Below are 23,028 nucleotides of genomic sequence, written 5' to 3' on the forward strand. Positions count from 1 at the left end.
GTACTGTCCCATGTGGCATCTCCCACTCCTCACACTTAATAGAAATAAACAGACACTTAGAAGACCTGGACAACAGGGGCAGGGAGAACAACATTAGAATGAGAGGGATCTCCGAATCTGTGGACACAGCCCATATCATCCCTGCCCTCCAGAGAGTGTTTAACAGCCTCTTAGAGAGGCAGGAGGACATTGAAATTGAATTTGTCCGGGCTCACAGAGCCCTCAGAGCCAAGGGTCCTGACACCTCTCCTCCCTGGGACATCATTTGCTGCCCAAAAAGCTTCCAACTAAAAGAAGCCATAATGAATAAAGCAAGGAGAAATGATAGCATTGTCTTCAATGGGGAAACCATTATGCTGTTTCAAGACCTCTCACAAATAACTTTAAGGAACTGCAGGGCACTCCGCCCCCTACTGGACAAGGCACTTCCCTTTTGCCCTCATTGTCACCCTGGCAGGCAAGCAATATGTCCACGAACCCCGGCAGAAGCCAGGTTTCTACGAATCCCTGAATCTGTACCCAATAGCTCTCCTGGAATGGTAGCAGGAATTTTCACTCCCTTGTGCTGAAGGAGGCCCAAACAGATCCCCACTCTCCTCCCCTAGAAAAACGAGCATCAAAAAAGATGAGGCATAACTATGGTACTGTCTCACATGGGGGACCCTCAATCCGAGACCGACCCCCTCCAGGGCTCTGGAGGAGTGCGAATTGGGAGCTCACTCCTGGTAAGTGAGGCCTACCACACATGCCTTGTGTCACATACGGTTTGCACCAGTGGGATGTGACACACAATCCCTACCTTGTTTACAAGGATGGACATTTCCTGTTAATCCTGAATGGCTCTTAGCCCACTGTGCCTCTCACATTGACTCTCATACTTTTGCTTGGAGAGCGCTTTGAGGCACACAGACTCACCCAGACAAAGACCTGAGACGATTAATGTGTGCATGTGTGTTTCTCACGCAGGGGCGGATCCAGATTCCAGTCTCGGGAGGGGCACTGCTATAAAATATGTTTTTTGGGGGGCAATTTATATGGGAAATGGCTGGTATTGGCGCTTCAATCATTATGGCACCATGGTTGTTATGGTGTCAGGATGAAGCGCATTATTTCTATTAATACATTGTAATATAAAATTAAATGGTTCAACTCACCATAATGCAGAATCAGTGGGAGCCCTGAGGATGTCATTTGCCATGTCGCCTGTCACCAAATGCGGATTGTCACTTGCCACGTCACATGTCACCAAATGCGGATTGTTACTTGCCACGTCACCTGCCACACATTGCAGATTGCCACTTGCCACGTCACCTGCCACACATTGCAGATTGTCACTTGCCACGTTGCCTGCCACACATTGCGGATTGCCACGTCACCTGCCACACATTGCGGATTGCCACTTGCCACGTCACCTGCCACACATTGCAGATTGTCACTTGCCACGTCACCTGCCACACATTGCAGATTGTCACTTGCCACGTTGCCTGCCACACATTGCGGATTGCCACGTCACCTGCCACACATTGCGGATTGCCACTTGCCACGTCACCTGCCACACATTGCGGATTGCCACGTAGCCTGCCACACATTGCGGATTGCCACGTCACCTGCCACATATTGCGGATTGTCACTTGCCACGTTGTCTGCCACACATTGCTGATTGTCACTTGCCACGTAGTCTGCCACACATTGTGGATTGCCACTTGCCACGTTGCCTGCCACACATTGCGGATTGTCACTTGCCACGTCACCTGCCACCAGATGCGGATTGCCACGTAGCCTGCCACACATTGCTGATTGTCACTTGCCACGAAGTCTGCCACACATTGCGGATTGCCACTTGCCATGTAGTCTGCCACACATTGCGGATTGTCACTTGCCACGTCGCCTGCCACCAGATGCGGATTGCCACGTAGCCTGCCACACATTGCAGATTGTCACTTGCCACGTCGCCTGCCACACATTGCGGATTGCCTCTTGCCACGTAGTCTGCCACACATTGCGGATTGCCACGTAGTCTGCCACACATTGCGGATTGCCACTTGCCATGTAGTCTGCCACACATTGCGGATTGCCACGTAGCCTGCCACACATTGTGGATTGTCACCTACTGTGTCACTTTTCTGCTAAGGTGTTCTTTTGTTGAATCCAGAGTGAAGATAGGCAGCAGAGAGATGATGTAATCTCTCTGCTGCACACAGCTTCCTGCACAGTGAGGGCGGAACTGGAGGGATGCAGGGCAGTGAGAGATGATGTCATCTCCCTGCTCCCCTGCCTGCTGGCTTCCTGATTGGCCAGCAGCCTTCCTAAGCCGCCCCCCCTCACCCGTCCACTCACCGGAACCGTTACCGGCCGTGCTGGCACCCGCGGAACCGGGCGCGCTGGTACCCGCGGAACCGGGCGCGCTGGTACCCGCGGAACCGGCCGCGGGTGTCATCAGCTGGCGGTATTCTCAGAGGGGGCAATTGACCCGTTGCCCCCCCCTGGATCCGCCCCTGTTCCCACGGCAGACAGGCACTGCTGATACTCTTGGGCTGGGACCCTCAGTGCTATGATAACTAGAACCCGCTTATAATCAACGCCACCTGGAAAAATGGGAGTCATGAGGGGGCAGCTAACAGCAAGGCCAACAGCGGGAGAATGCCAGCCCCTGCTCCACAGGGACCCTAAGCTATTCATACTTACCGTAATACCCATTCTCAGGATTGATTCTTCTACAGTAATTTCTTTTTTTTATATGTTGGAAGGCTGGCCGCAGGCTAGCCTGAATTTGTGGGAGGAGTCTGAGGGCTTTAAATCCCTCCTCCTCCATCAGAGCCTTCGTCGGCTAGTTTCTGGGTTAGGCCGACACACGTCACGTCCGGGTCCTTACTGATCGGCGGTCAGCCGCAACTATGGTGGAGGTTCCTCTCTCAGTGCTCACGCCAGGGAACTATAATAATAATTCCCTGCTGACTGACATAGAGATCACGCAAAAGGTAGGCTCCCGCTTGACGCAATACTTTCAGGAGAACAACTCCGAGGACACCAAACCATCATACATCTGGGCAGCACATAAATGTGTTTTAAGAGGGGAATGTATCTCAATAGCTGTGCACAGAAACAAATTAAGGAAGCAACACTTACAGGATCTCTCTGACAGAGTTCACAAACTGGAACGGATGCATAAAGCTTCACTTGCCCAACGCACGTTATCTGATTTATTACAAGCTAGGGATGAACTTAGGCAGGAGTTGGCCCCTGACATTTCCCCCGACATTTCGACAGAACAGGCAGCTGATAGACAGAAAACAATTACAGACTTTCTCACGCAATACGGGGTCTCCCCATCATCTACAGAGGATCTACAGACTTTAGATGGACAGATTAGCGCTGAGGAAGTAAAAATGGCTCTGAAAGAACTAAAACCGGGTAAAAGTCCGGGCCCGGACGGCTTGACTGTCAGTTACTACAAGACCTTCCAGGAGGTACTTTCCCCACACCTTAATAAAACTTTTAAAGAGGAAGTAAACCCTGATGGGTTTACTTCCTCTTTCATTCCCTGCAAAGGCAAAGCATAATGGACTACTATGCATCGCATAGTAGCCCATTATGTGTCACTTACCTGACACAGGAGTCAGAGATGTCACCGCTGTCCCCTGTAGTCCGGCGCATCTATCTTTTCGGTGGGGTCTCGCAGCTCCACCGCTGTCATTCGGCGGAGCCGCGATGACGTCACTCCCGCGCATGCGCACGGGAGCCGACACGCGCGGCAGCTCCATTATTGGAAATGCTGCGCTCAGTGCGCCTGCGCGCCGCTGTCTACGGCGCATGCGCCGTAGACAGCGGTGCCTGTCTTCAGGCAAATATCTCCTAAACCGTATAGGTTTAGGAGATATTTCTTGGACGTACAGGTAAGCCTTAATCTAGGCTTACCTGTAGGTCAAAGTGGTTTGTAAGGGTTTACAACCACTTTAACTCTCTCTCACCTTCGGACCCAGTCAATAAAGACCTACTAGAAGCTCACATAACATTGATTCCCAAACCAGGCAAGGACGACATCATAGTTTCAAATTATAGACCCATTTCTCTACTGAACGTAGATATGAAACTATATGCCAAAATATTAGCTAACCGTCTCCTCATGATCCTTCCAAATCTAATATCCCTTGATCAAGTTGGTTTTGTTTCTGGAAGGGAAGCCAGGGACAACACCGTAAAAGCCCTCCATATCCACCACTGGCTTTCCAGTAGGACACAACAAAGGTTTTTTTTTTTTTATCGTTGGATGCGGAGAAGGCTTTCGACAGGGTGGCGTAGGACTATTTGTCCACAACTCTACAAGTGCTGGGGTTTCCTGCACACTTTAGACAAATGGTCTTAACACTATACTCCCACCCCACAGCCAGAATAAGGATCAATGGTCGCTTGTCGGACGCCTTCTCCGTGTCAAACGGAACCCGCCAGGGTTGCTCACTCTCCCCACTTATTTTTATTCTTACCCCAGAACCCTTCTTGCAGAGGCTTAGAGAGAACTCGGATATTAAAGGCATCACCATCGGCCATAAACAATACAAAATAGCGACATATGCAGACGACATTCTTCTTTTCCTCACTGACCCGATAACTACAATACCTAACATACTAAAAGATTTCGCACTTTTCCACAAATTGTCCAACTTACAAATTAATTTTGCAAAATCAAAAGCCCTTAATATTTCCCTCCCATCATCTACAGTAAATCTATGCAAATTAAATTTTCCCTTTAGTTGGGAACCCAAAGCACTTACATACCTAGGAATTCAATTACCTAATTCCCTAGACGATCTTTATGACATGAATTACAAACCATTTCTACAATCCCTACAAACTGATCTCTGCAATTGGACAAATGGCAAATTCTCATGGTTTGGCCGTATTGCCATTCTAAAAATGAACATCCTACCCGCATTTTATATATAATGCAAACTGTGTCGATTAAACTCCCTGCATCATTCTTCACTACATACAAGAAATTATGCAGGAACTTTATATGGGCCTCCAAATCCCCTAGGATAAGTTGGGACAAATTGGTAATACCCAAAGCTAAAGGGGGCCTTAGTTTACCCGACATTCACAGATACCACTCAGCGTGTCATCTCACGAGGATAATAGACTGGCACACACACAAATCTACGAAGGATTGGATCAACCTTGAGGACTCATTGGACCCAATTCCTATAGCCCACTTACCGTGGATTTCAGTGAAGAAAATACCTAAGGCATACTCCACTCACCCACTGACGGGAGCGTCATTACACGTGTTTAGGGATATAGCCTCACAATATAATTGGACGCCATCCCCAGGTCCGTTGACCCCGATCAATGACAACCCGGAATTCACACTGGGGATACCCTTGCGTGATCGTACGGGAGAATCGACAATGTAGGCCCTTAGGGCCTCTCAATTAGTAAAAAATGGTGACATCCTATCGTTCCGGGAGATGATTTCCCACTTTCCCGACTATAATATTCCATTTTTTAAATTTATACAACTCAGACACTTCCTGAATAGCGCCGGTCATATTACACAATGGAGTAGACAACAGACCCCTTTTGAAGCTCTTTTGCCGCGAGCACAACACCTCTCAGGCACCTCATCTCAGAGGTATATGCACTTCTATATAGTAACCATAACCCTGAAGACGTAATAGCGGTCCGCAAGTGGGGAGAGAGAACTTGACCTGGATTTATCTGGTAGGTATTGGGAAATGATTTTTGGTAACATCCACAAAAGCTCTGCCCAAGAAAACTCATATAAAAATTTTGCGAGATGGTATCGAACGCCAGACATTTTACATAAGTATTACCCCTCAGTCTCGCCGATGTGCTGGCGATGTGGAAAAGATTTAGGAACTTTACTACACATTTGGTGGGAGTGTACTCTGATTAAGCCTTTTTGGGGAAAAATGCACAAGATAGTCTCAGAAATCTCGTCACACATGATCGACTTTTCACCGATGCAATTCTTGCTACACCATGCCTCCATACCACAATCCAATTATAAGAATTCGATCATACCACATCTGCTTAATGCTGCCAAACAATGTATACCGCTCTATTGGAGGTCGACAACCCCACCCACAGTGACAGATTGGGCCAAGCGGGTGGAAAAAATCTCAGAGGTGGAGCAACTAATCCATCAAGCAAAAGATACCCCAACCAAATACACCACATTGTGGACGTGTTGGATACACTTTAGAGACTCCCCACAATTTCAAGAACACAGTCGAATATCTTGAGTACCTGCCAATATCAGCCTCATATAGAGGTTATATACCCTAGCATACGGACTAACCGTACAAACCAGGGGGACAAGCCCCTGAGCAGCTCTTACTTCTCCCTGATCTATAACATATCATGTTCTCTTACAGAGGGCCAGTGAGCTGTCAGCTGGTAGCCTCACATTAGAACACAGGGGAATACCTTATAGGTCTCCCATCCATGCATATACTTACATGTGCAAGACTCCAACTGCCCCAGCTTCCTGCGAAATACTCCTGTCGGACATTTGTTCTGAGGTCAATAGCCCGCACAATCTCTAAAATAGGGGTACACAGTTTATAGTATAACGTTTCATATTTTAGGATATCACCCAGAAGGTTATCTCCCAGCTCCCTCTGTACAGCAAGCTCCCATTAGGGGTGCAGAGGTCGAGAAGGGAATAACTATTTACACACAATTACATAGGCAATTCTGCTTATTAAAGATACATTATACATTTCAACAAAGACAACTGCATGCATCTTCCCATCTTTTACTCATGACAGAATGATATTAATGGTTATATTGTGGTAAATTATATGGTTGGAACCATATACAAGCTTTCTTCTCCTGCTTCACGCTTGGGAAATGTGTATGGTGTCAAGATGGCTATATCCAGAGTGCTGTTGTGATGTGTTCATTGTATGTACACAATTTATTGCCACATTATGCTTGTTGTAACGGTTTTATTATAATTAATTAATAAAATTATATTGGAAAAAAAAAACTGCTCAGGCAAAAGCTTAAACACAAGAGTTTTTTTTAAATAGTTTTTATCTAAGGAAAGCATTGTTAATGATCCTGACCAATCGCAGACCTTTTTGCTGCTTTTTAGGCTATGAAAAAACTGGGTCAGACCCACTCCCTGATGACGCACGCTCTAGCGTGAAATGAATAGAGGTGAGGCCTGTCACTTACAACCATAGGAGCCCTATACTACTTGCACAGCTGAGATGCACCATGCGCATTGTGAGCTTTATACTGGCGCTGGACCGGTTTCTGCTTCCTCCTGAATGGATTGTTTGTGATTTCATGCTAGACTATGTAAGTGCTCTTTTTAAGCAATAAAACATAAAGCGGTATTCCAGAATATCCTGCCTTCGGTGGCTCTTTGTTGGGGAGCTATTTCACAGACCTACTTGATGCAAGATTGACGCATGCAGTGGAGAGATGCTATAAGGTGAAGACATCTACATTTGTATACCTGCAAAGTGGATTGGGATCCAGCTTCCTCCATATATGATTGATTGATTGCAATGGGATGCACAAAGGAGCTACAAGCATTGAACTAAGGAGTGCTTCCCATTAGTCATGCTTTGAGGCCACTTTGTGGTCAAGGCGATCTGGTGAGTGCATTTTGTTATCACTTCGGGTGAAGAACTTTTAGCAAGTTTACTGAAGTATGTGTGCACTTTATTTTCATGGTGTTGGAACATACACAAGAAGATTTGTTCACATATGATTATTATGGACATTTTTGATGGTTTATTTTATGGTGCATTTTACTAATCAGATATACATTGTATATAATTAATTTGATATCTAATTTTTGTATTAGTTCCTTTGCGCCCTTTATATATATTTTTGCATTGCTATTAGTTTTCTTATAATTTTCGGTGCAGCACTGGTATTTAATCAACAAATTGGGGGTTATTTACTAAAGGAAAATCCACTTTACACTTAAAGTGCACTTGGAAGTGCAGTTGCTGTAGATCCGAGGGGGACATGCAAGGAAAATAAAAAACAGAATTTTAGCTTGCACATGATTGGATGATAAAATCAGCAGAGCTTCCACTCATTTCAGATCTACCTCTTAGATTTAGAGCGACTGCACTTCCAAGTGCACTTGCAGTGCAAAGTGAATTTGCTTTTCGTAAATAACCCCCGTTGTTTTTTTGGCGCTGAGACCCAACATTTCCCCCCTCAAAAAAATCATTGCATACCTAGTAATAGAATCAGAATGGAAGGAACCTTGAAAAAAAAGCTTTTAAATGCTCTTTGATTTATAGCAGACACCCTGTTATGAAGGGGAAGGATAAAGGTGATTTTCAACTTGTTTGTTGGCAGTCATTATTATTGTGTATTTTGGATAGTATAGTTGAAAACACTTCACAGACTGGTTCATTACTCATAAAATGTAATTCATGTAATTTATTTTAAAAAAATGTCAGTAGTACATGGTTGAGACTCTGTCCGGGTTCTCTCCCTCCTCATTGGCTGAGACAGCAGTGGGCGCTATTGGCTCCCGCTGCTATCAATCAAAGTCGGTCAGCCAATGAGGAGATAGAGGGGGTGGGGCCAAGCCAGGGCTCCGTGTCTAAATGGACACACAGAGCAGTGGCTTGGCTCAGGTGCCCCCATGGCAATCTGCTTGCTATGGGGGCACTCGCAAGGGAGGGGCCGGGAGTGTCAGCGGGGGAACCGAGAAGAAGAGGATCTGAGCTGCTTTATGCAAAACCACTTGACAGGGTAGGCAAGTATAACATGTTTGTTATTTTTAAACAAAAAAAACAAGTCTGGAATATAATTTTAACCACTTGAGATCCGCGCTATTGCCAAATGACGGCATTAGCGCGGATCTACTTTTCCGGGACTACGTCTATTGACGTCGTCCCGGTTACGAGCGGCCTGCGTGCCCCCTGAGGGGCGCGCGCGGCGCGCTCTGTGATCGGCGAGTCCACGAGACTCGCCTGATCACCGATCCGTGCAAGGGGTCGATCCCCACCCCTTATCACGTGATCAGCTGTCAGCCAATGACAGCTGATCATGTGACAGAACGGAGCCGGTAATCGGCTATTATTCCTCCTCGCGCTGACAGCGCGAGGAGAGAAAAAAAAAGCCGATCACCGGCGGCCGTGATCGGGACATCAGTCCCGATCACGGCCAGCAATACAGCTGACCACCTGCCTCCTGCCAGTGCCCACCTGCCCACCGCAGTGCCATCCTGAATGAAAGTAAGTGCCCCCCATCAGTGCCACCCAGCAGTGCCCATAGTGCCCACAGCGCCACCCACAGTGCCACCCACAATGCCACCCACAATGCCATCCAGCAGTGCAACCAACAGTGCCACCCACAGTGCCCACAATCTTCCTTAAAGGTGCTGCACCCCAGTGCCGCCCATCAGTGCCCAGCAGTGCCGCCCATCAGTGCCCAGCAGTGCCGCCCATCAGTGCCCAGCAGTGCCACCTATCAGAGCCACCTATCAGTGCCACCTATCAGTGCCCATCAGTCCCATTTATCTGTGGTACCTATCAGTGCCCATCCGTGCCACCCATCCGTGCCACTTATCCGTGCCACCCATCCATGCCATCTTATCTGTGCCCATCTTTGCCCATCAGTGCCGCCTTATCTGTGCCGATCGGTGCCGCCTTATCTGTGCCTATTAGTGCCGCCTTAACTATGCCTATCAGTGCCCACCAGTGCAGCCTATCAGTGCCCACCAATGCAGCCTATCAGTGCCCACCAATGCAGCCCATCAGTGCCCACCAATGCAGCCATCAGTGCCGCCTAATCAGCGCACTTCAATGAAGGAGAAAAATGACCCGTTTGCAAAATTGTATAACAAACTATTAAAACATGATTTTTTTTTTTTGCATCTTTTTTTGTTTGTTTAGCAAAAAATAAAACTCCGAGCTGTAACTAAATACCACCAAAAGAAAGCTCTATTTGTGGGAAAAAAATGATAAAAATTTCATTTGGGTACAGTGTTGTATGCCCGCGCAATTGTCATTCAAAGTGCATCAGCGCTGAAAGCTGAAAATTGGTCTGGGACTGAGGGGGGTTTAAGTGCCCAGTAAGCAAGTGGTTAAGGCTCCATGCACACTAGCGTTTTTTAAACTCCTAGAAGCTAAATAGTGTTATCCTATGTGTCCATGTACACTGCATTAGGCTGAAATAAAAAATGTTTTTGTAGAGTTTTTTAAAGCCACTTTCCAGCAGGAAAAAATGCGTTAAACGCTCCTAAACCCTTTTAAATGCTACTAAAACGTTCCTATTAGCTTTTTTTTCTGCTCCTAGAAGCTAAATAGTGTTATCCTATGTGTCCATGTACACTGCATTAGGCTGAAATAAAAAATGTTTTTGTAGAGTTTTTTAAAGCCACTTTCCAGCAGGAAAAAATGCTTTAAACGCTCCTAAACCCTTTTAAATGCTACTAAAACGTTCCTATTAGCTTTTTTTTTCTTCATGTACTGTAAAAACGCTAATAAAATGCTAATGTTCCTAGAAGCTTCAGAAAGCTACTAAAATGCCACTACAAGCCAGCACAAAAACGCTACCATCAGCATTTTTCATCCAGCTTTTTCTAGCATTTTTTGAGCTTATAAAAAATGCTAGTGTGCATGGAACCGAAGTACTAAGTATAGTGTTGCCAAAACCAATAAAGGCATACTCCTCTTTAAGTACACTTGCGAGTACAGACATACCCGTGAGTGTACATAAAGTACCTCGCAAGTACAGACATCCCGCTCAGCACAGCCGCAGTATGGCCTGGAAGAGGCAGAGCTGCTTCCAGGAGTTGTCGCCAGTGACGAGGCCACAAGTGAAGAGGCAAAGTTCCTGCCCAGTCATGCCCACCAGCCCAGAGTTGTCTGCCAGCCATGCTCGCCAGCCCAACCAGAGTTACCCGCCAGCCAGGACAGAGTTGCTGGCCAGCTAGCCCAGAGTTTCTTGCCAGCCAGGACAGACTTGCTGCCTAAACATAAGTGGATTGATTACTGTACAGTACTATAAACTTCACTCCCTGACCCCCCCCCCCCCACTACAGCTCATGGCCCTGATCCCCACACTACAGCGCCTGACCCCCCAGAAGTGAAAAAAATGTATTGCTTCACTTTAATGTTTAAAACATCCATGCTTTAACAAATGTATGGAAGCACCTACAGTTAGGTCCATATGTATTTGGACACAGGTACAATTTTCATACTTTTGGCTCTGTATATTACCAGAATAAAATAAAAACAAAACAATCCAAATGCATTTGAAGTGCAGACTTTCAGCTTTAATTCAAGGGATTGAAGATAAATATTAAGTACAATTTTTAGGAACTGCAACCATTTTATACACAGTCCCCCTATTTTCAGGAGCTCAAATGTAATTGGACAAATGAATATACTTTTTTATATTTTGTTGAGAATCCTTTACTGGCAATGACTGCCTGAAGTCTGGAACCCATAGACATTACTAAAGACTGGGTTTCCTTCTTTACGATGCTTTGCCAGGCTCTAACTGCAGCTGTCTTCAGTTGTTCTTTGTTTGTGGGTCTTTCTGCCTTTAGTTTTGCCTTCAGCAAGTGAAATGCATGCTCAATTGGGTTGTGAATCAGGTGATTGACTTACTTTTGGTCCCCTGAAATAGGGGGGTGACTATTCTTAAGAGCTGTAATTCAGAAACCCTTCCTCCAATTTGGATGCGCATACCCTCAAAATAAACTTGAGAGTATGCACTATAGCCTGAATATGTTTTGGTAAATATTTGAAAAAAATCTAAAATTGTGTCTAAATATATACGGATCTAACTGTACATTCAAGAACATTTAAAATGTGGCAGAGAGTCTTGAGTCCACGTAAGAAAAAAAAGGATACTAGGCCTTGTTTTAATTTTTCAATGTTCTTAGATTTATGTGCTCTCATATAGGACAAGAAGTGAGGAGAAATATTCCAGAAGGGACACTGACAATAGTAAAAACTTGTACCTTTCCTCTCATGATCTAAAGCTAGAAAAAGTAGGAGTTACTCTTTAGTTAGACTCTTGGCTAATTTACACTATTGTGCTGCAGTAATGCACGTCGCCTGTGTTAGGTGATATGTTGCCATTTACCATCATTTCCTGTTCAATTACAACTGACTTGGTGCAGGACTTTACCATAGGTAGATAGTGTCATGTCTTCTTTGGTGCACATGTATAATTGACCTCTCGTTTACAGGGGCAGAGGGGAGGCTATAAAAACAAATGATGGAGCTGTGGTTTTACTGACACACCCTGACCACCTAGCCACAACTGCCACACTGCCTTGATCATGGTTCAGAAAAATGTATACTACTGCCCTGTACACACGGTCAGACTTTCCGACAAAAAATGTGCGGTCGGATCATGTTTTCGAAAAATCCGATCGTGTGTAGGCTCCATCTGACTTTTTCTGTCGGAATTTCCGACACACAGAGTTTGAGAGCTGGATCAAAAAATTTCTGACAACAAAATCCGATTGTTTAAATTCCGATCGTGTGTAGACAATTCCGACGAACAAAGTGCCATGCATGCTCAGAATAAATTACGAAATGAAAGCTATTGGCTACTGGACTCTTTATAGTCCTGTCGTACTTGTTGTACATCACCTCGTTAATGAACGATCAGATTTTCTGACAACTTTGTGCGACCATGTGTATGCAAGACAAGTTTGAGCCAACATCCGTCTGAAAAAATCAGACGGATTTTGTCGTCGGAATGTCCGACCGTGTGTACAGGGCATACAAGTTGCACTAGGCAGGAAGTTCCCCCACCAAACATGGTCCATTTCAGTGAATGCCAATGCATTGCAACTGCTCTGCTTTCGAATCCGCCCAGTGTCATGTCTTGTCAATCATAGGCAAGGTGGACCTGATGGGGGACCAGTCTTTGAGTTTCTTGTCAAGTTCTACTCACCCAACAGGCACAGTGGCCATGACATTTAGCAAAATGAGTTGTCGGTTCGGCAGAACCTAAGGCAGAACTCCAAGACTAGTTCCCCATCAGGTCTGTCTTGTCTGTGATTTAGAGCAGATGGCAGTGGGTGGATTCCAAAGCTGCTATTGGACTGAATAGTGGCTGTGGAATCCACCCCTTGTCTCAGAGTTCTCATCAGGTTCCACCCACTCTCAGTTCAGTGTGACTCAATCTTTGCTTGCTAGGATGCCGGTGTTTTATATGATAGCCGCTACCCATCACAAAGCCGCTACCCAGCCTACAGCACATGTGCGATGCGTAGCCGAAGTGATGAAGGTTCGACGTGGCCATCTTGGTACACCCGAACTCGTTCGCAGTAAGCCTAGAGTTAGAAGTTGGCAAACGGACATCTTTATGCACCCACTTGAGTCTTGCTTTTCACAGTTATTTTGAACAGTAAACTCATCTTATATAGTGAAATGCAGAATTTAAAAGTTCATAACACTGATTCAGTGTTGAATTATAAAAGCAGCAGTGTGAGAAACCTGTGAGACCAGCAGGCTTGCCATTGCTTTTAAAATTAAACATCAAAACAGTCAGACGGACTTCTAAATACTTTATTTCACTATATAAGTGTCAGAAACCATGAAATCAGGTCGAGACAGGAGTACAGTTAAATCATACTTGTTTAATAATAAATGTAAAAGAACAAACGTAGTCAAAACATAGCCAAAGTTCAGTAATCAGAACGTATAGTCAACCAAGCCAGAAGTCAGGGATCAATGTAGTAGAACAGCAAGCAGGATCTGGAGCCAGAAGGGATGTCAGCAAAGCAAGTCTTGAACAGGATCGCTGGAGTTTCTGTGATGTTGACCAAGGTGAAGGTGGAGCTCCTCTGGACTGGATGTCTTAAGTAGGCAGGACTGATGAGCAGGATATCATCAACAGCTGAGTAACTGTGGAGAGATAGGAGCTGGCAATTAGCTGAGCAGATGAGCGGCCAGCGCAGAGAAGGAAGTTCTGAGCCCAGCACTGACAATAAGCTGAGTTTACTTTTCAAAATAAACAGTGCTCCTGGCCCCTCCCTCCTGCCGAATGCCCCTACAGCAAGCAGCTTGTTATGGGGGCACCTGAGCCAAGCTGCTGATCTGTGTGTCCATTCAGACATGGAGCCACGGCATGGCACCACCTCCTCTCTCTCCTCATTGGGGAAGTGACTTTGATTGACAGCAGTGGAAGCTAATGGCACCTACTGCTGTCTCAGCCAATGAAGGAGAATCCCAGGTAGCCGAGACTCGCGTGCAACATCGCTGGATTAAGATGGGGCTCAGGTAAGTATTAGGGCAGCTGAGAGGGGTTCCTGCACACTGCAAACCTTCTGACTTTAGAACCACTTTAAGTTTTGCTTATCTGTGAACTGGTGGTGGTGGTTCTTTTAGAATCCATATGGACAGATTCTAAAAGCGGCAGTTGTAATAACTACTTGAATCTGGTGCACGTGTTGGTATTTGTACCAGGGATGTAACTAAACTTTCATGAAGGGCCAGTATGGAGGGGGAGGCAGGAGGGGCGGATACCATGGGAGGGACCATTTACTGGAGGAAGGGGGGAGCAAGAGAAGTGCCGGCCGTGTGCTGTACACACCAGCCGTGCTACATAGATGTACACACCAGCCGCGCTACATAGATGTACACACCGGCCACGCTGAAACATGTTCCAAGTTTGCTTCTGCACCTGGCACAAGCCTAAGGCCACACAGCCTATGCCTAAGACCCACCCCGCCCTTCACTTCCCTGCCAGGTGGAGTAATATCCAGGCACTTCCAGAAGTGGGATGGGAAAGGAGAAAAGAGTGCTGCTGCCTGCCAGAGCTGTGACATCCGTAATATCTGAGTGCGATCAAGGAGGAGGAACCAAGCAGGGATCACACAAGTAAGCAGATTGCCATCTGCAGATGGCATAATTAACTCTTTGAATGGGAGGGGGCAGCGGCTGAGGGGGTTTGCTTAATTAGCAATAATATTTGTAATATACAGCAGGAAGGCGGTTAATGTACTGTCACTGAGGCATTAGTGACCAGTGGCAGTTAATTAACCCCTTTGTGCTGCATTAGTGACACCATTGGGTTGATTAACACTGACACTGGTGCCACTAATTCAGCACAAAGGGGTTAATTAACTGCCACTGTACATTAACCCCCTTTCCTGCTGCATATTACAAATACCATTGCTAATTACCGGTAACCACTTGCCAACCTGCCGCAGGTGGCAGCTACAGGCATCGGGACATACCCACACGTCGCTGCCCGCTTCGGGCACATGCTCCTCCCATCAACTCCCCTGTGATTGCACACAGCGGGAGTCTGTCAGCAGATCTCAGCCAAAGATTTGTGGCCAGGACCTGCTGATCATCTGTGTCCAATCACAGCCCAGAGCTCTGTATTGACGTTCAAATCAGAGCTTTGTACCAAGGGAAAGATCGCTTTTTTATTTATTTCCCATGCAAAGCAGAGAAATTAAACAAATCAATCAGTAGTACAAAGAAGCACACATTACACATTGTTAAACACACAGTTAACCCCTTGATTACCCCTAGATGTTAACCCCGTTCCAGCCAGTGTCACCTGACTTTGAGGCTGCCCTGCATAGCGGCACTTCAGCACAGCTTGCAAACGACTTCTTTAATAGAAGTCAATGCATGCTGCTCTGAAGTTGCCCCCCAAGTAGCGCAGGAATCTTTTTCTAAGTCAGAGCGACTTGAGTCGCCCCGATTAGAACAGTTTCATTGCAGTGAATAGAGCACGAATTGTCAGGTGACTAAGTTGTCTGATAGGTTGCTCCAGTGTGAACCACGCCTAAGTCGCTGATCTCCACCAATACTAGTATAAAAATAAATTCAGTATATATCCCATCGTTTGTAGGCACTGTAGCTTTCACACAAACCAATTATTATACACATATTGGGATTTATTTATTTATTTTTTTTACCAAAAACATGCAACAGAATACATTTTTGCATAAATATATAGAGTTTTTTTATTTAAAGTTTTAAAGCCGAAAGTAAAAATGTATTATTATTTTTTTTCATTTTCGGACGTATCTTCATTCATATCATAAAAACTAAAAAACCCAGTGGTGTGCAAACACCACCAAAAGAAACCTATATTTGTGCAGGAAAAAAAATTATATAAATTTATTTTGGGTACAGTGTTGGATGACCATGCAATTACCAGTTAAAATAGTGCATTTCTATATAGCAAAAAAAAAAGGGTAATGAAAGGGGTAAACATTTTCAGAGCTCAATATGGGGATCACAGACACTATCACCATTGCTGGGGATTAGTGTTGCAAAAACTGATGCAGATGCTGTGGGTTATTATTGCATATTAAATCATCAAATTAAACCCACTTTAACCACTTCAGCCCCAGAAGATTTTCTCCCGTAATGACCAGGCCCTTTTTTGCAATACGGCACTGCATATATTTAACTGACAATTGCGTGGTCGTGCGACTCTGTACCCTAACAAAATTGACATTTTTTTTCCCCACAAATAGAGCAACAATTTTGAAAAAATAAATATCTTTTTTTTGCTATAATAGATATCGAAAATAAATAAATAAATGTCTTCATCAGTTTAGGCCAATATGTATTCTACATATTTTTGGTAAAACAAATCGCAATAAGCGTATATTGATTGGTTTTCAAAAAAGTTATAGCGTCTACAAAATAGGGAATAGATTTATGGCATTTTTTTTTCTACTAGTAATGGCGATGATCAACGATTTGTAGTGGGACTGCGACATTTCGGCAGACAGATCGAACAATTGGCCGCCAGCCATGCGCATCAGCTCCCCCGCCTGCTATAGCTGTTAAAGGAACCAACGTGTAGCTACGACGATTTGCGGGAACGAGCCAAACTGCCACAGTATAATGACGGTGACTGGTCGGCAAGCAGTTAATTTGTATTATTTTAAGTATTTTCTTGTTTTGAAATTATACTAACTCTTTCTTTACGGGGAGTTTGGAGCAGCCTTTCCCCTTCACCCTGGGCACCGGATGACCTTGTCCTGGGACTGCTTTCATGAAATAGGTGTGGGCCATATCAAAGAGGCCTTATTGCTAGAATCTAACATTACTGTTTATTGAATTCTCCTACACAGTACGTGTATCATAACTAATTTCCATTTAAAAAGTTACTCCATATCAAAAATAACAGGGTGACAACAAAGTAACACAATTCAGTGACAGACACAGAGCGTTGTCACCCAAGTAAGTGCTTGAACAAGAACTTTCATGGCAGGTGCACTATGTATTGTTTTGATGAATGCTGCAAATGTTAAAATACTGACATTTCTTTTGCATTAATTTAATGCGTTAAAATTTCAGGCATAGAGTATACATCAGTGGCGGCCCATGCATTGAGGGCGCACGGGTGCCGCCCCCCTATCCCTGCTGCCGCCCCTCTATCCATGCGCCCAGCCCCTTTCAAGACACCGGACTAATGTTCTCCTATGGCGGGGGTGGGAGGGGGTGTTTTATTTTAAGCAGCTGAATAGAGCCAGAGGCTCTAATAGTCTTCAAATAAGGGGGGGGCTCGGGGTGCAGAGAATGCGCCCTGATCCCACCCAATCGCGTGACCATAGAAAATTAATTTTCCCTAATTTCACGCTACAGTGCCTCCCCGCCAATCAGGAGGCAGGTCAGTGAGATCTGTTTTCCAATTTGCCAAAGCGCTGGGAGATCCTTTTAAATGCTCAGTGCTTTGGCGGAAGAGGAGACACAGAAAGCGGAGGAAGCAGGAGGAGTGGACTCCTCCACCGCCATGCTGCTGCCTGCTGCCCGCACTGGAGGAGAGCCACAGCCCTGCAAGTGCCAACCTCCCGCATGGTGCTGTGTGTGCTTTTGATGCCAGGAGCCGTGAGCACGCAGGGTGGGGTGCTATCAGAGCGGCGAGCCAAGTGCCAGGTGCATGGGGGTGTTGTCAGAGCCGCCAGCCGTGGAGAGGGAAGGGGGTTTGCTGTAAGAGCTGCCAGCTGCGAATGGGAAAGGGGGGTTGTGCTGTCAGAGCCGGCAATCGGGGGGAGGAAGGGGTGTGAGTGCTATATACCAAATGCTGACATATATATATATATATATATATATATATATATATATACCCCCTATCTGTAATGCTGATCTATATACCCAAGGCTGACCTATATACCCAATTTGTAATGCTGACCTATATACCAGATTTGTAATGCTGATCTATATACTCAATGCTGACCTATGTACTCTGTCTGTAATGCTGACCTATATTGTGGGTGGGGCTTTTGAGATGTGGGAGGGGTCAAAAAGGAAGGGTGGGGTCTGGTGCCCCCCCCCCCATACTAAAACTTAAGCCGCCACTGGTATACATTCATTTATTATCCCCATTACTTGCAAATCCAGTAAAAGGCATTGCAACCTGGAATGTCATCGATCCACCTAACTTAGAGGTGAAAGCAGTCAGACAGATACTAAACAAATTAAATTCTCCTGTGTCCAGGAAACAACATGCAAGATTCCTCACTTGAACTCATAAAAGCAGGGTATGTGTTGTTACTTAGAACAGGTGCAATCATTATACACCATTTTCGGACCTAGTACCTTTCTTTATAGGACTCTTTTTTTTTAAATGTATATCTATATATCTATATATATATATATGTATATATATACAGCCTGTATACAGTATAAACACACACACCATATATTTTATAGATCTGTTTTTTGTATTTCATTCATTTTAAAAGCATTTTTGCTTTTAATATACCATTGCTATATTTTGGCTTGCAAAAATGTTTGCTGTAATTATTTTGAAAATGACAATCGCATTTCTAAAATTATTAATAAATGAATCTAGACAAAATTGAGTATGCAAAATCGATTTATGTGTAATAATGGATAGCAAGTCAATACTTCAGCTATGTAATCGTAAGAAAAAGCATTTGTTTACATATGGATTTCTCATACTTTCTGTAATCTTGCAGCAGCATGAACACAGGTGTAACAAAAATGACAGGTATTGGCACAATGCGTGAGGCACAACAAACCACTTAACCTTTTATGACCAAACGACAAAGTGCATTTTCTTCCATTAAAGCATCAGCTCTATCACTAAAGCACCGGCGAAAACTTTGTATAAATCTCTAGATAACAGCAGCTAAATTATGTGTGTTATGAAAACTGCCCCGACGCCTAATGGGTTTATTTTTCAACACAAATGATCATTTTCTTGTGTGGACTCTGAGTTTTATGAGGAAGGATAGAACCTTCAACTGATCCATGTGAACTTTGCAAACATCAACAATATTTGTCTGCAACAGTCAGTATTTGAGCTTACAGCAAAACAATGATCCAAATTCCATCGTAGACAAACAAAATAACAGAGAAATCAACTTTAAACATGCTAAATATTCATGAGGATTTTGTGCTGCACATAAGAAAACCCCAAAACTGAGATGTTAGTGTATGTCAAGTCAAGAATACAGATGAGGCTCTCGTTATCCTGATATTACTAGGTCACCCGCCACTTACTGATAATGTCAGCAGCTTTACTTTGTGAATTCTAAAGTGTTTTTCCACCCTTGAAAACAAAGCAAATTGGTGTAGTTGATATATTAACCTTTGAAGCGTAACATTAAAATATTAGTACTATTGCAATTTGTCATGGATGAAAATTATGCTAAATAACGTATCACAACCTTAATTACAGAAAATGCTCTAAAATTAAACAGTAAACAGAGCTGAATAAAGCAAAGTTTAGCTACCCAAAGCAACCATTTGCGATTCACCTTATGTTGTTCTAGCTGCTTTAAAGTTTGAAAGGTAGTTGTTAATTGGTTGTTATGGGTTACTGCTGTTTGCACTGGCTTATTAATTAGCCTGATGTTATTATTAGATTGATTGTAATATTAAACTATCAGTGCAAAATGGTATTTTGGTAACACTATAAAACGCAGTAAAATAAGTCCCTTCTTAACTGCAGTTTGCATTGGAGTAGTTATTCCTATGAATGTTCATTGTCATGAAAGGCATAGAGTAAATGAATCATTAACTTCATTTAGATGTAAGTGTATTTCCTCTAATTAGTCCTGGAGCTGCAGGTCCCATTGCGGTATGTGCTGCCTGTTGTCAGCATGCCATTCTGGAGATCCTCAGCACTATAAGCTCTGCTTTTCAATGCTGTGGCATAGTAGTCCACTGGTTCTTCTGTGGCATTTTCCATCCAGCTAAGGCACAAGACCTTCTGAAAAGACCGCCTGAAATTGTCTGATAGGACACCATAGAGGAAGGGATTGGCACAACTGTTGGCATAACCCAGTGCAACAGAGAGCTGGCTGATTGTAGTGTCCCCCCTCCTGGCAAAGACACCCACTAACTGCACTACATAGAAAGGCATCCAGCAGACCACAAAAACTGTCACCACTACAGTTACCATAAGTGTCAGCTTACGCTCAGATCTGCGTCGTTGCTGCCAACCAGCCTTCAGAGCCACGACCCTCATTTTAGTGATAATGAGAATATAGCAGAGACAGATGGCAGCCATAGGAAGGAGGAAGCCCATCAGAAATGTATAGAGTACAAAGACCACAACCCATCGTTGAGAAGGTTCAGGCATATGTACATTGCAAGCCACTGTCCCGTCACTGTTAGGCGCTGTACTGGAGAAGATTACAATGGGCATAATGATAAGAATTGAAAAGAGCCAAACTCCAAGGTTCACCATCTTTGCCACGCTTGGCCGCCTGTAGCGAGCAGCGCTTATGGGATGGACTACTGCCACATACCTGTCCAAACTAAGAACCGCCAAGCAGTAGACACTGGTAAACATGTTCATAGCGTCCAAACTCAGAACGAGCCTACAGAGCAGAGAGCCAAATGGCCAGTGCCGGAGGAGAGTAGATGTCACCAAAAAAGGTACACTCAGCATGAGAAGTTCATCAGCAATGGCCAGATTTAAAATATAGATGTTTGTGGCAGTCTTCATTTTGGCATAACGCAAGATGACATATATTACCATAGAGTTGCCACACAATCCCACAATACAAACTAAAGAATAGACAAATGAAATAAAGATTGCAATTCCAGGAGACTCCGTAGAAGTGCTATTCCGGGAGCTGTTGCTCAAAGTCAACTCTAAAGCATTGCCCAGTAATGTGGATGTATTGTTTTGCAGCATCTTGAAATTTATTTAGAAAGGCTAAATTAATAATAAAAAAAATTTAAAAATCAGTCTTCTCTTTTGAGGTTACACAAGTCACAGGTAGGCACAATCTGCCCTTGCTTTAAAGCTAGCATTGCTGCAATAGAGTTGAGTTGTTTTTGTTGATAAAAGCTCACAATACATAGTCAAATCCTCTCAGCAGAGATTTTAAATTTGTCATTTTGTTTTCCTTTTCTATCCATGTCAGCAAATTCATCAGGTTAGATCTCCAGGTACAAGGGTGATCTTATCACTTTATATAGAATTCACATTCTTCCATCACTTAGGTAACATGCAAAAATGAAGAAGCTCTTGAAGTCTGCAGCAATCCTTTCCTCAGCCAAGAGTAGCATGAAATCTCTGGAGCTGCAATGTTTGTTACAGACGGTAGATGAAAAGCAGCGGCTGAAGGAGGAGCAGTGGCTGAGTGATTCACTGATCAGAAAGCATCAGAAACAGTTATTACACAGTAACAAAAGCTGAGGAAAGCGTAGCTCTGGGGCACAGCTGAAATTTCTAACACTGCAGAATGTGAGGATGCAGGGGGGTGTAAGATGCTGAAGGTTGAAATGAGAAGGACCTGCTCCTTGCTGTGTAGGGAGGGGAAAAAAAATCTCCCTCACAATCTGTTGTCTCTTCTCTGGGGAATGTATTTGCCTTTTTTTGTTTTTATAGCTTTCTCTTTTGCTTAACCCCTACCGTGTTTAATGTTTCAAAGCATTACGCGGACTGTCATGCAAAAGAAAATCAATGATGTAGGACCGTCTTTTGTTTCTGCTCACAGTTCCGTGTTCTATTCTGGTCCTGCGTGATGCTCACTCTTTCCCTGCGTGACTTACAATATCTTTTTCCCATTAACATTTTCATTTGTGGGTGTCATTCAGCAAACACCACTTATACACAGAGCTGTCAGTTTAAATGGCGAGGATGATTTGAAATGTTAAAAGACATTTTCTATGTCAGATATTGTTGTGGTGAGTGTTGCAGGTCCATAAGTCACATTTGAAAACCTACAGCCTTAGGCCCCGTTCACACTTGTTTGGATGCGATTTAGGCGTTGTGCAGTAAAAAAAAAAACCTGATTGCTGCATCATTGATGTGCTTTCATAAAAATGTGAATTATTTAAAGTGATTGTAAACCCTTACAACACACTTTCACCTACAGGTAAGCCTAGATTAAGGCTTACCTGTAGGTGCTGTAAATATCTCCTAAACCTACAATTCCCCGTGCGAGGATTTCTTCTGTGCATGCGCCGAGTATATATATATATATATATATATATATATATATATATATATATATATATATATATATACTCGGCGCATGCACACTTTAGAAGGGTCACGGTGTGCCGTTTTCATTAAACGACATGCCGTGACTCCAGCCAGTCACAGAGCCGGAATCCATGACTCCGGAAGGAAGATGGACACTTCCAGCTGGCGAGGAAATCAGGGACATCGCTGGCTCCTGTGTCACGTAAGCTAATGTGATGCATAGTAGCCTATTATGCTTTACCTTTGCAGGGAAACAAAGTTTAAAGTTCTACAGTAATGCACCTAGAACACAACTCATCTAAATAGAACTACACAGATGTGAACCTGGTCTTAGCCTCAGGTTACTCATGAATAGCCTCATGGTGAATATAGACAACTACCAAGAGAATTTTACTTGAAACTTAGCTTTTCGCCATTGGCTTGTAAGGATATTAAGACATGTCAGTTCTAGAAAGCTAGAGCAAGAACAGGCGCTGGAACTCTCTGAACCTTACTAAGGACATTGCTACAGGAATGTAAGGAAAAGGGGGGAAAACAGTTTCAAGCCCCCCTTGCCTCGTGGGATTGTGGCAGCATGGTTTCCAGTATCCCCTCGGGTTAAAAAAT

At 44.2% G+C, this 23,028-nt stretch overlaps 1 protein-coding gene across 1 annotated transcript; it reads right to left on the reverse strand.

Annotated features, from left to right (window-relative positions):
- Nucleotides 1-18,810: 18,810 nt before the first annotated feature.
- On the reverse strand, nt 18,811-21,592 carry SSTR1 (somatostatin receptor 1). The gene has a single exon (XM_077464671.1). The coding sequence runs from the start codon at nt 21,121-21,123 to the stop codon at nt 20,026-20,028; it is 1,098 nt and encodes a 365-aa protein (XP_077320797.1). The 5' UTR covers nt 21,124-21,592; the 3' UTR covers nt 18,811-20,025.
- Nucleotides 21,593-23,028: the final 1,436 nt, after the last annotated feature.

Source organism: Lithobates pipiens, unplaced genomic scaffold, assembly GCF_037356315.1.
Source record: "Lithobates pipiens isolate NorthernLeopardFrog02 unplaced genomic scaffold, aLitPip1_a1.2 Scaffold_30, whole genome shotgun sequence".
Lineage (NCBI taxonomy): Eukaryota > Metazoa > Chordata > Amphibia > Anura > Ranidae > Lithobates > Lithobates pipiens.

Bases quoted from the DNA above. Each gene is read 5' to 3' on its own strand.
- SSTR1 (XM_077464671.1), bottom strand. From the start codon at position 21,123: ATGCTGCAAAACAATACATCCACATTACTGGGCAATGCTTTAGAGTTG.